Consider the following 17,519-nt stretch of genomic DNA (forward strand, 5'->3'; position numbering starts at 1 on the left):
CTATCTTAAGCAACATTTTTCTTTCGGCCATTGATAGCGTTTTGGACAGTATGCTTGACAAACAGAAGGTTTTGAAAGTATTTAGATATGTAGATGATTTCCTAATTGTGTTAAACAGACAGGATCTACCAGGCCACCAAGAAACTGTCAAAGAGATGCTAGATGTTTTTATGAAATATAGCCATGGTTTAGAATACACCTTTGAACTACCAAAGAACAATAAGTTACAGTTTTTAGACCTCGAGCTAAGCCTGGGAGCTGAAGTTCACTGGAAGTACCAACCCCGAGCGCAAAAAGAGCTCTTGTCGTATGAGTCAGCCCACTCTAAGATCGTAAAAAGAGCGATAGCCACAGGAGCATTGGAATCGGCTACCAGGAAGTCATGTAAGCATGCCATACGGAGCAGCTTCCATCAGCAGATTGAAAGGTTAAAGGAGGCGGGGTTTCCACAGAAAGTTCTAAGTTCTGTAGTAGAGAGCCTGCTCCAGAAGATAAAAGGGAAAGCAAGAAAAAACACGCAAGAACAAACCAGGAGACTTAGACCTGTAGTTATACCGTACTCCCACCGCGTAGCCCACAACCTGAAAAAGGTCGCGAGTAAATTCAAGGTCCCGGTTGTTTTCTCAGCCCCTTCAAAACTTGCTACATTGTGCGCCCGCGTTAACAACCAAAAAACAGAATGCGCGACCTGCGGAACCCAGCATACCAATCCACTTGTCAGTTGCAAGGAAGGGGTAGTATATCAAATTCCGCTCTCATGCAAAAAGGTTTACATAGGACAAACGGGGCGGTGTCTAAATGAAAGGCTGAAGGAACACGAAAGGTCACAGGAAAAAGGAACTGGTTCCAATATGGCCATCCACTGCAAAGAGTGCGGGTGCAAGCCTCGCCTAAGAGAGACCATCATTCTGGACAGAAGTCGAGACAGCGTGGCCCGCGAGCTGAAGGAAGCCTTCCACATTAAAAGGAAGGGCCTTGAATGCGTAAGCGAACCATCGAAAATTCTCTATAAAAGTGAGATGTCATTTTTAGAAGCCCATAGTTAAATCTGAGCATGTTGCTGCGCCGCACGCGCCTGGTGAATATTCCTAATCTTATAGTTTTTATGGGGTACTCCCTTACGGCGGTGTTTGTGTATCGCGTAACCATTTTCATTTATAGTCATTTGGCCCTGTACACCACGTGTCATCTTCACGAACGTCACCTTCACAATCGTTCTATCACCTTTTACCTAGTTACCATGTGATGTGTTGACAATGCGCATGTCGCGCCGCCAAATTTGCGTATACATATTGTGTGTTTCTGTCATTAAAGCATCAGTTGTCAGTAAGCGCTCGTCCGTGTCTCTTCTTCTTGTGTTGTCTGTTTGGCGCTATAGTACTTCAGTAAATTATATTTCCAATTTGGCAGACGAGGCCTGCTGGGAGAGATTTCAATGACGGGGTAGCAGTGTTTAAGACAAGCAAAGTCTAGCAAGCAAGTTTAAGACAAGCTAAGTTCTAGCAAGGTAACACCAACATGTGGACAAGAAGCACACAACCACGCGTTAGGTCACTCAAATGGTCCAAGACAGGCCAACATACTACGACAATAACTTGTGGCACAAGCTGCGTTTGTGTTATCGGGTCCAAAGCCACACAAGATAACCTTTTTTTCAAGAGAAACTGGCAACTGACAGTGCCATATCACTGCTTGGAGCAATGCTACAATGCACAGATCGGTGACTCTGCAGCAATAAACAGGGCCTTGGCAATTGAATCTTCAGTACTTAAAGAAAACAGTAGGAAGGTGTTAAAGAAGATCTACAGCTATTGGGGATAAGAAAGCCAGAAAGGGCTGTAGCCAGCAGAATGTCGGGCTAGTTGGCTCATGCTTGAAATGTGTATCTGGTGCATGGAAAACTAAACAGAAAAAAGAAGGGACAGAAAGAGTGACATACATGCAGAATAAAGGGCTGTAGGGAAGCATAAAGTGTGCGAAGGAAGCATAAAGGATTGGCTTCACTGTGCTTCACTATGTTGTGAGCATAAGCGATATAAGGGAAGACATCATCCCAGTTCTTGACGTCTGAGGAGATGCACACGGCCAGCACGTTTATCAGAGTTCAACACATCCATTTAACAAGACTGCAGGTCTGTGAAGACTATATGGTGCACTGTGTTGGAAATATGAACTACACATGTGAAGCAACTCTTCAACGGTGCCAGCGATGACTTGACAACCATGGTCACTGATGATCATTTCAGATGAACTGCGTAGAACAATATGCAACAAGAAAGCTGTGATGCAAGCAGTGGTAGATGTATAGATGTGGATATTGTATTTTTTGCATAGCGAATAATGACAACCCATTGACTGTTGTTGAATTACTGTGGAAAGTGACTGTGGAGGCCTAGGCCAACTTGCTCAAAGGGGATATGAGGAGTCAGAGGGGAAAGGAGGCCTCTGATCAATAGAAAACCTTCAGAAAGCATCCTTTTATTGCGATAGCAGTCACATGGACCCTCCAGGTTATAGCGGTCCTAGGGTCTCACAGGAGTACCAGCCACCGTGGGTTCAGGTGCTGTAGTGCTGCCCCACTTGAAAGTGCATGTGTGGCTCGTGCACACTGGAGACGATGCATTGTCAATACTACGCTCCACCACCTCGGTGGCAGAGCCAGGGCAGCATTTCGTCTTTCGCTACTGGTGCCAACGTTGTGCCACTGTGAGCACCCTAGTGTTTCTGCCATGCTGCTGTGTGCATGCACTAGTCTGAGCAGAATGGGCATTACACGTCAAGCCAACATTGTTCATTGGGCACTGACTAACGCTGATGGTTTTCCGCCACTCTCATCTTCAAGGTGCGATGCCTGCAACACCACCAGCGATGCTCCTCATCACATTAGCGTTGTGAGATGCCTGGTAGCTGCCCTGGCATTGTACCTACTACCCAGCAGGAGTTGCCTTGTATGCTGCATTTTTCCAACATGTTGTACCCACATATAGTTAAAACACTGTTTGAGGAGTCCTAATGCAACACTAAATGTTGTTCACCTAAGTGTACATACTGTCGCAGCACTGTGCGACTGAGGCAGAGAAAGAAGAAGTAGAGTGTGCGTGCGTGATCTCGGGGTACTCTGCGCTGGCTGGGCCTGGCCTGTAGCTTCCCTCTCGGACCTCGTTTCACCTTGTAAGTAAACATCATTCGTAACATCTTTGGTGGAGGTGTGGGGTACACGTCTTTCTTTGTGACGGTGTTTAGGCGGCGATAGTCCACCCAGAATCTCCATGAGTTGTCTTTTTTCTTAACTAGGATCACAGGAGCAGCCCAAGGGCTACATGATTCCTGGATCACTCCTTTCTGTAGCATTTCTTCGACCTGCTCGGCGATGACTTTTCTCTCTGAAGGTGAAACGCGGTAGGGTTTCTGACGAATTGGCGTTGCTTGCCCTGTATGGATGCGGTGTTGCATACGAGACGCCGGTGGTGTATTGGACGCTTGTTGGCCTTGAGCAAAATCAAACACTGTGGCGTAGCGAGCGAGCGCTCCTTGAAGCAGACAATGCTCACTAGAAGACAGCGACTTGTTAATCATGCGCTTAAAATCAGCAGAATTATCATGGTTGGAATCGGGGTTGGATCTTTTTTCAGCAGTTAACATTTCGACCGTTCCGACGCTGACAATGGCTTGTTCATCAAAACTTGCCAGTTTAAGTTCTAGCGGCAATGTTATGGATTGGGTTGAAACATTCACTGTCCATAAACGAGTACAACCATCAGTGGTGACAATGAGGGAGTGAGGGACTATCACATTTTTCTTGAGCGCATTGTTATAATCGGGCTCGGCTAAACCACAACAAGAACCTGTACGAGGGCGAGAAGTATTGACGGGTACAAACATTGCAGTCTGAGGGAGCAAACACACATCTTGTGACACGGAGAGAACGTCGGCGGCACCACTGGTGCTATCTATCATTTAAGTTCGCGCGTTGCGACGAAGAGAAATCGCGCCACTTCCACAATCCAACGTTGCCCCCCACTCACGCAAGAAATCAATTCCTAAAATAATGTCATGCGTTGTACGAGCAAGCACAGTAAATTCACTACGAAATGTCTGGTCCCCTATCGTAACTGAAACAGAACAGAACCTAAGTGCGCGTAACATTTCCCCGCCAACTCCACGAAAGGTAGCGTTCCGATCCCAAGAAAACATAACTTTTCGTCCAAGACGATTTTTGAAGGACAGGCTCATAACAGAAACTGCCGCCCCGGTGTCAACTAAAGCAAAAGCACTCACATCGTCAACTAAAACACACACTTTGTTTTTAAACAATTTTACACAAGGAGGTCTTGATGAAGATGAACATATTGCGGCCTCACCCCCATCGGTCGCACCAGCTAGTTTCCCAGCGGCGGCAGTGATAACGAGCGACGACGAGGTGATGGAGAGCGTCGTTGTCGTGTCGGTGGTGATTTGAGGCTACGATCGGAAACGGGGGAGTCACTGCGGTTCACGCGTCTCTGCTGCAGCCGCTGGAAGGAACTGGGATATGGCCAGGGCTCGTCAGCGGGCACGCGGGGTGTGTAGGAATTAAACCGTGGAGCATGCTGCTGGCGGTGGTGGCAATACCTAGCAATGTGTCCAGGCACACCGCAGCTGTAGCAAATGCGGGAGTCGCAGCTTGTCGCGGGTGACACCGGTGACATGGGTGTCATGGGTAGGAACGTGCTCTCAGGCTGGTTGTAGGAGGGAAGAGCCTGCGGAACAAATCGTTTTGGTGCATCTTGTCGGCGTCCCAGACTTGTCGGTTGCGGTGGCAAGTTGCTGATCTCCGTACGATCAGCATAGGTCCTGCGAGGTTCTCGGTAACTCTGAGGTGCCCAGGTGGCCGGTGGTACACGAGAGCGATGATCAAATGCACACTGATGGCACACATGAGCGTCGTCAACAACTTTAAGGCATTCAAGCTCTTCGTTAACCACTTGCCGAATCACCGAGGAGGTGTCGTCGTGGGTTGGGACGGACACACTTGCAATAGTAGTAACATTGTCCAAGCATCCGAAGTTTGGTCCAATCCTTCTCATTTTCAGCACTTCAAACGCCCGGCAGTGTTTCTTCAAATCGGACAACTAAGATCTTCCTTCATTATAAGAAAATTACAAACATCTTCAGCGATTGCTTTGAGCAGATGTCCTACTTTGTCTTCGTCTGTCATGGTAGCGCTGACGATACCGCATAATTTCAGAACAGCCTCTATGTACGTTGTACACATTTCGCCAGGTAATTGAGCTCGTCGGGAAAGCGTCTGCTCAGCCTTCTTTTTCTTAGAGATCAGGTCCCCAAAGCACTTTGTGAATTCTTCTACAAAATTATCCCAGCTTGTCAGAACGTTCTTGTGGTTTTCAAACCAGAGGAGCGCAGTTCCAGCGAGAAAAAAAACCACGTTATCGAGCAGCTTCGTAGTGCTCCAGTGGTTGTGGCGACTCACTCTGTTGTAGTGTTTAAGCCAGTCGTCGACGACTTCGTTCGCCTTCCCCGAAAAGGTGGGTGGCTCTCGCAGCGGTGTCCAGTAGCCAACCTGACCTGCGTGATTACTGTCTGGTCCGCCGCAGGTGGGGTCATGATTGCCTTCTCCGGAATCGGCCATGTCCGCTGCTTGTGGTCATAAACCGGCCAAGCGTCTACTCCGTCGGACAGTTGGTAGAGCTGGATTGTCCAGGGTCGTCCAAGATTTCGTAACAATACCGTTGTCTTCCCAAAATCATTTCTTTAATTGCAGAGCAGCAGACTGGAATGGCCTTCCCTACCACATTGCTGCCATGACCACTTCATCTGCCTTCGTGGACGTAATCATGATCCTTTCACAAATAAAAAATTCGGCAGAACCCATCTCCGGATGACTGTTGACGGTAATGCGTTAGCATTGAGTCAGTATAGCCACAGAACGTATTGCCACCATCGAAACGAGCGGGACTCCTCTTCCGCACTTCCCTAAGAGCTCCCGGCACTAACTAGCACAAATGGTGTGAAACCTGCGGTGGCATCCGAAATGCATGGTGCATCAGAGCATACGAACGCCAAGACACGCATCGTGCGGCAACCGGGCTCCTCTCACGCTTCTTTCTGGTCACACTGAGCCATTTAGCGGTGCTGCCGAGAAGTATGCGTGTGGCTTCAAGGACTCAGTGCCTGTGAACGTGGAGAATTGTTGCTGCACAATGCAGTGGCACATTTCCGGTAACCCAAGTTGGTGAGACACTCACTGAAAAGCAGCACATACCCGGTGCATTCATGGTACAGCTCGCTAAAGTGTTGACTTGAAAGGCATTAATTGTAAAGCGGTACCTACCCACTTCAATTGTAGCATGGCCTGCTAATGCACCAGGTCACTGTCCTTGAGGAACCTTTGTGACATGCATTCAATTCCGCTCAGCATTGGAGAAATTTAAGGGATCTTTTTTGTCATTGTAGAGCCGCACATTCCCGGTGGCACATACCTAGTTACCCAAGTTGACGCAAAAGACATTCATTGAAGAGTGGAACACAAGCACTGGCACATGCCCAGTGCTCCAAGTTGGCATCGCAGAGCTTCTTTCGTGAGCGGTGTCTACCCAGTCCGCATCTATGGTGACTCACGTCAGTATGAAATAGATGAAGCTTCGTATGTACATATTGGCACATACTCAGTGAGCCAAGTTGATCTGATGGATGGTTTGGAACCCTGTTACCTCAGCACAGCAATCCGATGTGCTCACCATTCAACCCCAGTCTACCTGGCAACCCAGATAGGCAGGAAAGAGGTTAGATGCTAACATACATAGTACATACGTATACATATACACATAGATAGCCCTTGAAAAGTGCGTGGATAACCATTTATTTAATTTCTTGAGTTCGCACCCTTTATTTAATAATCCGCAAGAGGTCTTTAAGGTAATAAAGTGAAAGTGAAAACCTTGCTATCACTGTCAATACTTTGTTCTTCAGATAAAACTTCCAAATTTTTTCACAACAATAACAGGCACTGCCCATGAGCTAGAGAACTCATTGATGATGTTCCTTTGCAGTATCTGCTGCAGTTGCTTAGCAAGAATCTTTCATTCTGAGGAATACATCTGAAAAGCTTCCTTCAGATAGGATGAGCCATGCCGGTGACGATCCAGTCGAGGGTGCGAGTAGATGCAAAAAGTGGCATGGTTTTCACCTTGGAGGAAGTCAAACATGTCACGATGGTAATTGTGCTAAGGCGTGATGCTCACTTGATGTGCTGACAACGGCACAAACTTTTGGTTCAAGGGTGGATTGCAAAGTTGGGAAATTCATCTCATCATTGATGACCGTAAAAGAACTGTGAGTGGTGTCACCGAATACAGCAAGCTTCATGTGGCAGAACAGTTAGTTGAACACAGCAACTTGGTTCCATTAGTCAGGGACACAATGCAACTAGGCACCAAGTTGTCTTATCACAATTCGATGAACCACGGCCTCAAATGAAGCATCTGCAGACAGAAGCAGGGATGGGAACATACGTAGTGACCATAAAAGAAGTATCACTTCACCAAGAACAGTGAATGTCTTTCACTGACGCGATTGTTCATCCATTCCTGGCAGCAAAATGCTGCTCACAGACAGCCCACTGCATGTGACAGATGCCTGCATGCTTGCAGAAAGTCAATCCTTAAAATAACATCATGCGTATGCTCTTTAGGAATCACAAAGTCAACAGGGAATACTTTTTCAGCCAGTAAAATATTTGAAACACAAACACCAAAGGGACACCAAAACAAAACTTGAGACAATATTAACTTTATGACCAAGGCAGTTCTTGAAAGAAAGGCTTGGGAGGGATACGGATGCAGGCTTCAGTGTCCACAAAGGCCGTTGCAGGTACACCATCAATTAACATTTGGACTTTGTTTCTCAGTACTGTAGGAGGCGGAAGCATCTGTAGTGTACCGTTTCTGGCAACCTCACCTACATTCATCACACCAGCTATCTTTATGATGGTGGTGGTGATGAAATTGAACATTTCCATGGCAAGCAATGCTGGTGTGAGGATGGCCTAGTCAAGCTGCAGCCAAAAATGGTTGAATGCTGAGTCGATTCTGCTGCCGTAGAACACTGTTAAGGAAGAATGTTGCTGGTGCAAGTGAGCCTTCTGACCAAGATGGTTGAAGTTTTAATTTTCAAACCAAGATCGTGTCAGCAGTGGGCCACATATCGGTGCCTCGTGGCACCGGTGATAGAATCAAGAAAGTCTTGTCTTAGCACACAGGAGGCTCATGATCAACATTGTATCTCTGAAAGGGGATGCTGGGACACTGTTCTATAAGGTTGTTCATTTGATTCCGGGTCTTTTATCTACCTATCCAATGCTGTGGGCCTGTGAGCAATGACAGACTGCTTGCAGTCACATTAAAGCACCAACCTTTTTGTCTCACCACTTCCTAAGAGCAAGCGCTGTTTGAATGGGCGCTTCACATGATGCACCAAGAAATGGTACTAAGTCAACACTGCCACCAGTGCATGTTCTAAACAATGAAAATATTAATTCAAAACGCCAAATGAAGTATTATGAGGTGATCACAAAGTGCTTCTCTGACAGGAGAACAGTACTTTCTAGCCCCCGTCCTTATTTACTTTGTCATATAGTGGTTTTTGTGCTGTGTGGTGCAGCTTTACAGCATGAGAACAAAGTGTATTAGTTCCAAAAACTTTTAACAGCTGGTCTCAAGGTTCGTATGCTCTGTTGATACACAGATGGCCATCAAGCAGCTGCAGAAAAGCAGCACAGACATGGACACCTAAATTTGTGAAATGAAACTGAAGAACTTACTCATAGTACAAATAACAGAGACGCACTTGATGTGAAGACTATTTTAAGTAGGCTTCCGTTAATCCGGCTTCGTTAAATGACAACATGCGTCTTGGGCCTTTTGTGCCCCATCAGCTCGAACGCATGTCGATGTCTCATGCCACAGCAATTCACGCTAAATGGGTGTGTCAGGACTGCCTGCCAAAATGCCCTGCTTGAAGAAGCTGTTGACCCAGGCTGAATTTCAGGAGCACGAACGTAAGCTTGCCGAAGTCACAAAAACGACAATGCACGTCTCAAGCCACAATGATTTAAGCTACACTTTGTCTTATATAGATGTCAAATACAACTGAGCCTGCCAAATTTATTAGTGAGTTTGGATCAAACCGTTTTCCTGGTTAGTACGATTTCTTCTTGCAGTTTTTCCAAAAAGTATAAACAAGGTTCTAATATAGTTTGTGGCAAATGGTATAGCAGAAAGTGGGAAGTAGAAACAACCGTTGACCTGCTACACAGTGCAGCACAATGTACTGCATTTAGTTATGAAATAGCACCGTTTGTGTTTTTCAAAATCTTCGCAGGGCCTAGCTTTTACACGCATTGGGCATGTGACTATAGCTGTTAAAACCACAGACGATGTTGTCAATAATGTATACAGAATATAAACGCTGGCTACCCACTACACACACATTTATTCATGATTTCCGAACTATTGTTGAAGTTCCACTTCATTATTCATTGCTGCCATTCTGAACATGTCTCCCATTGTTGCCTTCTCTGGATTATTTGAATTTGACCAGTCAGCACGCACACACCTGACCCCTATGGTGACCACAATGGCAACCCCTCTAGTGGCAGTGTCCATCTCAGCGGAGCTTAGGGGACAGTGAACACACGTCATCTCCCATCGAAAATGTATATTTTCAGGTTTTCATGCAATAACTGTAGCTCACAATGTTTCATTATGTTATTTAACTGATTCCAATTCAGTGCTTTTTTTTGCATGAAAATTGGGCTAGAGATTGCGTGTGCTGTGCAATAGGATACAAAACTAAACGCCTTTGCAGCATTTGTATGCTTTACCGCATAGCACCATTGTATTGTGACAAAAGCTGACTGAATACCATGCAGAGAAACTGACTTTAGGAAACAGGCCACCATTGTGCAACACTTACTAGACCCTTGCCCATTTTTCTTGCTAAAAAATCGTCGAATTCAGACTTTTTTAGGAGCTTTTCTTCCATGTTCATTTCCTGCTTTGAATGCACAGAAAGTGGGTGCCCATTTGTTCCGGGGGTGTATTAGAATTGAGCAAGTATAGCCAAAATAATCAGTGGCACGTTTTGGTGTTTCTTCTTAGGCATCTTGTTTAATATGACCTGCTGGATGATTTGATCAATTCTATCGGTGCCGTAAGGGTCAAATTAATGGAAGTAGGCTGTAATATATTATCATCGATGTACAGAAGTTTCCCTTACACACTGATAGAGAACTGCAGAAAAAACAAAAGTAACATGATTAGACAACGTATGCACAATATTGCAATCATGCGGATCACAAGAGAAGGCTGACCTTGAGCAGCGGTCCCTCAAGGATGTCCAAGAGGGGTCCAAACCGATCCAGCTGTTGGGCATCCAGCAGTTGAGCAAGGTAGCAGACTGCCCGCTCCCGGTACACACGGTTGTCACGGCGACACTCTCGCAGGAGGGCCTCTGATACCTATGGGGGGTGGTCAGCAGCACATGCTCATTGGCATAGGTTGGCATATTCACTCACGGGTGCAGTGACCCATGCTTGACAATTTCACAGGTGTGAAATGGAGCATCAGTAAGAGATGAAGGGTGCGATGTGGATGCGGGTATGAATAGGAGTGAGTGCCAATGAGTTTTGGTGGACTTAAGTATTCACAGGAGTGAGGGTGGTTAACTCTTTCTGTACCTCGTCCGTTTGCCATAGTCAGCCTGCTAACGATGTTTTGAAATGCTGCTTTCGAGACACTTCCGTGCCACTCACGGACACACTGCGCTATCGGATGTGAAGGAGAACTATATTTTTGTTTTCCAAGCAGTTTGATTTTTTCATGCCAGGCAATAATTTTTGAATGCGCTCCGAAGTTTCGCGACTGTCAAAGTAGAAAGCAAAAATGGCTGCTTCTGGGGGAGGTGCGCACTTCTAAAGGTCGCATATGTTGTGATTCAGCTGTGTCTATGGCTGATTTTATCGATGGATTGAGCAGCAGCGAGTCTGAGCATGCTGCTTTTTTGTCGGACGTAGACTGAGAGCGACGACGGCAAATGCGGGAACATCAGCGGCCACAGCCTGGAACGCCCAACTGTAGCGCTTGCAGTTAAATTTTTGTAGTGGAATACCTGTTCAATGAAAAATTTTGATTTTTTTCGGAGATAGTGCCTATTAGACGGAAATACATTTTGTACATCTCATAATTTTTGTTACATATTTTTATCAGTAGATACAAATATGCCTTCACAAACTTTGTTCAGTTTTATCCCACAATCTTGATTCTGGCAATCTTTATCTTTTTTATAAAATATGTCGTTACTAAAATTTTAATAGGTGAAAAGTGCATCCATTCTGCTTTTTGTTTATGTATTACATAAAATACTGAGCGCAGTAGTTCCTTCACAAAAAAACATCTGGCGTAACCTACAAAAAACACTTATTTTTCCCATGGCAGGGAAAGAGTTAATGTGAGTACTAAGAAAATTCAGTGAGGGAGATTTTGAGTAGACATGTAAATGTAAGTGAATGCCTGCGAGTGTAGTACAATCGAACCCAAAATATCAAATTCGCTAGAGAAAGCAAAAAAAAATATCGCTTTTGTGGAAATTTCATTGGCGCAAGAATGAGAAAAAAAGACAGGGAAATGGCTTGCAAAACAAAAATTTATTGTCAAAAGTCGGTAAGCTAAGTCGGTCATGCCAAGCCTTGCCTTGCAGCAACTTGACACCTCTGGCCTTTACATTGCAAAAAGTGGTACATTGCCACGTCGTCATCGTGCTCACCAAAAAATTAACAAATTGTGTCGAAGGCCTCTAACACATCCTACGGGTTCATCTTCTCTTGATGTTTTGGTCCTTAGTGGTCCTTGGTGTTGTAAGCTTCGCACACACTACTTATCATGACTTCGTCACTCATTTTCTCATAAATGTCTTCATCCGTACAAACAAATTCATAAATGCTGATGCCATCTGGAACTTCGTTTTCCATGGCATAAAATTTGCCATGTGTACCGGTCAGCATCGGCAGCACTGTTATCAAATTTGCCTTCAGGCAAACATTCCTCCGGTGCCGCTGGATCAGCGCATGATGCCTGCTTCATGGCAATGAAGCAAGCATGCTCAAAAAAATTCGTAACCATGGCCAGACATGTCGCAAGCCGTGCAGCACCCACCATCTCTATTGCCATGAACAAGTCCATGTCAGTGGGGCATTTGACCAGGAGGTTCAGCAGCAGACCCTGAATCAGCCTTTCTCTGTAGATGCACTTGATGCTGCAAATGACGCCTTGATTGAGCGGCTGCAACACAGAAGTGCAGTTTGGTGTGGAAAAAGAACAAGCGCACGTATCGGAGCTACTCCTCATCAGCCATTTTTAAGGGCACTGAGAATGGAGGCCTTGTTTTTCAAAATTGTAGACAACGGGTTGCACGTGATTCCAAATTTGTCGGTGACCTCCGTCTTCTTCCTGCTCTTTTCAACCTGACTTCCTGCTCTTTTCAACCTGAGCAAAACTGCAGTGTTACCTTGTAGAGTGAAAACTTTCCACTTTTTAGCTGGAGGCGACATCTACACAGGCTGGCCAAGCAGACGGTCCGATCGCCACGCAGAGCTGACGCGCCCTAACTAAGGTCAATTCACAGTCGCGAAGGTGAGGCTGAAAGGCGGTTCCAAACCAATGAGCAGTGGCATCAATTATAGTCGTGCGATTGAAGCACGACTACATTTCACTGGGCAAAACACCGGTTGATAAAATTTATGCATTCATTAGGTCGCTAATGGAAACATTTGAAAAAGTACAGACAATTTCATTAGAATAGGAAAATGTGAACTCATAGGCTGGCTTTTTGCTCTCATCCACAAATAACTACAAGTACGAAACTCATGGTTACGTTTGTTCAGTTTGCTCATGGTGATGCGTGCCGAGATATGGCGGAATATTATTAGTGTATTTAACACCGTAATGCCGTGGAAACTCTCTTATGCGTAGCCATAAGAAGTTATGGCAATATGTATGGTATTACCCTATAAGATTTGATCAGTAATTTTATTCTTTAGCTGCCTTTTCACTAAATAATATGCGTTAGTTTAATGTTTTCAGTACCAGAGAAAAACTACAGGTGGTACTGTGCTGTGTTCGTGAGGATGAAGGTGTGGTTTTTATGAATTATTTCAATGTAATGTTGATTTTATTTTGACACCAAAATACCTAATGTGTGTTGGTAACAAGGGTACATGCATGTGGTACCTAGTTCAAAATCTGGGTGAACGTACTGCTCTGAATTCATGCTCTGAAACTTCTAAGGCTCACGGGTGTAATGCCTGCCTCTATAAATACACATGGATCAGTCAATGTTTCACATTAGATTGTGACAATATTCTGGTGAATATTCTCACTTAGTTATGCTTCATTTGTACTGTTGTGCGTCCTAGTGCATGTAGTAAATGAGATGCGAAGTGGCGCAGTGCATGACTTAGCACAACAAGCCTCGTATGGCAAACCATAGGGCAAATGTTGATTTTTTCCGACAGAGATCTTGGCCGTGCAAAATGTAGATGGCACTGCCGTACCTTCACAAGCCGCCATTGCAAGACCTATGGGCCTCTATGAGAGTTTTGCTACCATGCGTACATATACCTTGCCCTAACTCCAATTACACTCACTGATCACACTGTGCACACACTATCATGTGTACGGTACACAAAGCACGAAGTCTGACAAAGCGTCATCAGCATCTTCATGCGAGAATGTAGACTCGTCCATTCTGTGATTATGCATTAGCATGCCACACAGGCAGTTCCACTCAGTCTTAGCCCATGCTGTGATGGCACACTGGATATAAATGTGCCCTCTGCAAGGTCGATTCTCCTTTATTTTGTCTTCTTTTGCTTTTTTAAAACTTATATTCCATTCCTGGTGAGGATGCTGCTCAGTACTCACCCGCTGCAAAGGATAAATCACACTTATTATCATCATCATCATCGCTGTCGCCAGGTTGCAACTGCTTCATTGCTGGTTTTTATTTGTACATTTTTTAATGAAAACAGCGGCAGCCACGCAAGCCTGCTGTGGTGGTAGTTTTGCAATCTGAGGGTGCACCCAATGCACATGAGCAGGCGTTGGACACTGTTACCACTGCACAAGCGGATAACCAATTGCAGACTGCTGTAGTGGACAGCACCACTCGTAGAGCCCCGCGGCGGAAGAAGAGGCTGGACTAGCGCCATGAGGCATATAGGCTCGACGAAGGTAGCTGCGACATCAATGCACTCATCTGTTTAATAAATGGCAATTCTTTGTGGGCCTTCTGTTCCTACATTGCCATTTTAGAAAATTTCGTTATATTGCAATTGCTGTTCAAATAAAGGGGCACTGTCACGAGACACGAAATGCATCGACTTCTATGGGCATTCGCAGGGCATGTGAAAATATTTCGTTGTGGTGAGAATTTCGTTGCCTCGAGATTTCATTATCGTAGGTTTTGACTGTAAGTGGACACGTACGTGAGTCAGTGCTGGTTAGTGGGAGTGGAGGCAATTATGAACACGAATGGGTGCCACTAAGTGCCAATACAGTAGAAGCCATTATGAACGTGAGTGCCGTGAGGAGGAACATAAGTGAGTGTGAGTGAGTACACTGCCTGCAAAAATATTGGTGAGTGAGTATTGGCTTATTCTGCCAGCCTATCCTTACTGGACAAAAAAATGGGTGCACTGCTGGTACTACGTAACTGTGCACCAAATAGGGTAAGAACAAAACACACTCAATTCATGTATCATCAGGGTTCTTCTTACATTATGTATTCACTTTTTTCTTTATTTGTAGTGTATGAATGCACTATTTTTCATTGAGAAATGTTGCATGTAAATCTTGTATATACCCGCCCATTGCTGTTCATGTGTACCTGGGGCCTGAGGGCTCCTTCAAGCTGCCTTTAGCAGCTTTTTGCCCAGTGTCCCCTCTTCCCTGTACTGCTTTGTACTGCGCGAAAGAGGAATAAACTTCTTATTCTATTCTATCTACAACAGCATAGCATGTGAAATTTGCCGAGTGCACTCCTGAGCCATTTTTATCCCTCTGCCAATTGACCTCTATGTGACCATTTTGACAAGGTAAACATACTCGTTCACTGCTTGCAGAGATACTGACTATTGATCGTGCATTTCCCAGGCTTATGAGTGCTAATTTTCGTTAATTTCAACTCTTAACTAAAGCTTTGCCACAACAATTCCTCTATCCTCTCCAGAACTACCTAAGATGCCAAGGTCACACAGGGTGCTGAAATGTTCCCTCCTAGCACTCGCCTCGTAAACTTTCCCGATGCATTGTAGGTGTGCGGTGAACAACTAAATAAATGATAAAAACTTTAAAAAGTCTCTCCATTTGACACCACCCTCGAGTTCATTTTCGACACCAAATGTGAAGGAATATGGCCTCTCTAAAATCTTTGCAAATGTTTATAACGATGTTTTCAGACATGTTAACATTTACTGGGTGACCAGTTGTTTCACTGCAGACTTAAAACGGGAGAGACCGACATGGGAGCAAAAAAGTGTCAGTGCACACAATGTCTGAGCCCTTCACTTTCTTGAATGACAAAAGGGTCTGAACAAGTGGCAGGTTGAGATGGCAAATGGCATCTCGTGTACAGCTATATGGTTGAGAATTGAATGCCCTTTCTAATTAAAATAAGAGACAGAGGCCAAAGTCCCTCATGATTATTGGCCTCTGTCGTCCAGTGCTGACACAACATGAGAGATACCTCATTCAGCAGGGCCTGCTGTGCCAGTGGCCGGCCATTGTCCACCTGCGGTCCTGCACTGGGAGGAGAAGAGGAGGAACAAATGCAGAACACACAAGCATTACCATCAAGGCGAGAATTGCCAATTATTTTCACATAGTTGGCTACTTCTACAGGGTTGCGTGGAAAGCCACAGCACTGCTGATCTCAGACATTTGTCAACTTGAAGTTATAAAACAAGGTTAATTTTCTGGAGATCAATCTTAACTTATTTCAATGCAATGGACATTAAGAGCTCTTATGTTTAAAGGAGTATTGACATTACATTTCTGAATGTTTACTCTTTTTTCTTCAAATGGAAGTCATCGACCTGAAGACACTAAAAAAAAATCTCGTCTGGTATGCTGCTACAACAAGCCATGCTACAAGTACAGTTAAACCTCTATATAACAAAGCCGGTTAAATTGGCACTTCGTTATACAGAAATTTTGTTATATTGGACATTGACCTTTCATAAAAATAAGTACCGTCAGCAACAAAACTTTTTTTTCCTAAGGAAGGAGACATAATCTTCCAAATTTTGGGCCTATTGTAGAAAAACTAAATTCAATCTGAAAAAAATAAAAATTCATTTCGCTGAATTTGAGAGTTGGCGACCTAAGACATGGTTTCATGCTCTGCCAATATCTTCACAACAACAGTAAAAAGTGAAGCCTACCAAGTTTTCACGTCCACTCTGCCACCACTGCTGACAGTGTTGCCCACAGTGGGACGATGCTATTGTGAAGAGCACAAGTAGAGGGTAGCGAATGTTTTGTCTGCCTCTTGCTTCAACGCGTCACAAAAACGTGCGATTACATGACCATCAGCACTAAGCAAGCCGGATGACAGTGTTCACGAAGCTGCAGCTACCTTGGCTCACCCATGCTTTGCACTTCCAGGATAGGGTGTGCGGGTCGTATATGCACTAAGCCCTGCCTTGCACAGGCACAGCCGGGCCACAGGAGGAGATGCGTACTCACCTGCCCGACCCTTTGCTCATGTGAGAATACGGCAGTCATCAAGCCAACATCCTTTTTAGCTCACCCTCTCATGCTTTCCCTTGCACCAACAGCATATGGCACATAAGGTGCAATAGGATCTTGTTGCACTTCGACTTTATAAGGAACATGACCGCAAAAAGGTTTTTATCTCCGCTTTCGTAAATAGGGATCGGCAGCCACTCTCTGTTATGCGGCATCCAATTTGAGAGGTCCATTTACAAGCAGCCACATGTAATTCAACCATTTGGTAATCTGCGTCCTCGCCACATTTATTTATTGCCTCAGTATTCCTTCGTGGTGGCAGTGAAATTTTTTTATATTGCAACCGCCGATAAGACACTGCCATATTAAGGTTTAAAGCACATGGTGTTCTATGGACAAAAAATTATAAAAAGCTAAATACTTTGTTATATCGATTTTGTTATATTGAGGTTCATTATATTGAGGTTTACCTGTAGCAGCACACAAGATGACCGAGCGAGCTGCAGCGAGTGCCAAAATGTCACACTGTTCTGCTGCTACATGACCACCTTCCATGGCATCATGTCAGGACACTTACACCTACTGGCAAACAAAACTGAAACTGGTCATAAAAAGGTCGTTACGGTAATAGTTACGGTGCTCCAAGAAGCAGTAGTATAGGGTATCAGAGTCAGGGGCCCTCATGTAAACAAAATATGGAAAGTAACAAACATCATG

At 44.8% G+C, this 17,519-nt stretch overlaps 1 protein-coding gene across 2 annotated transcripts in view; it reads right to left on the reverse strand.

Annotated features, from left to right (window-relative positions):
- The window catches only part of LOC126539960 (proteasome adapter and scaffold protein ECM29), a 467,228-nt gene that overhangs the window by 15,783 nt on the left and 433,926 nt on the right, over nucleotides 1-17,519 (reverse strand). For both annotated transcript variants that reach the window (XM_050186788.2, XM_050186787.2), the window contains exons 40-41: nucleotides 15,799-15,856; nucleotides 10,370-10,516 (exon numbers count right to left, since the gene is read on the reverse strand). In XM_050186788.2, the coding sequence (XP_050042745.1) occupies nucleotides 10,370-10,516; nucleotides 15,799-15,856 (205 nt within the window). The remainder of the gene's footprint in view (nucleotides 1-10,369; nucleotides 10,517-15,798; nucleotides 15,857-17,519) is intronic.

Source organism: Dermacentor andersoni, chromosome 2, assembly GCF_023375885.2.
Source record: "Dermacentor andersoni chromosome 2, qqDerAnde1_hic_scaffold, whole genome shotgun sequence".
Classification (NCBI taxonomy): domain Eukaryota; kingdom Metazoa; phylum Arthropoda; class Arachnida; order Ixodida; family Ixodidae; genus Dermacentor; species Dermacentor andersoni.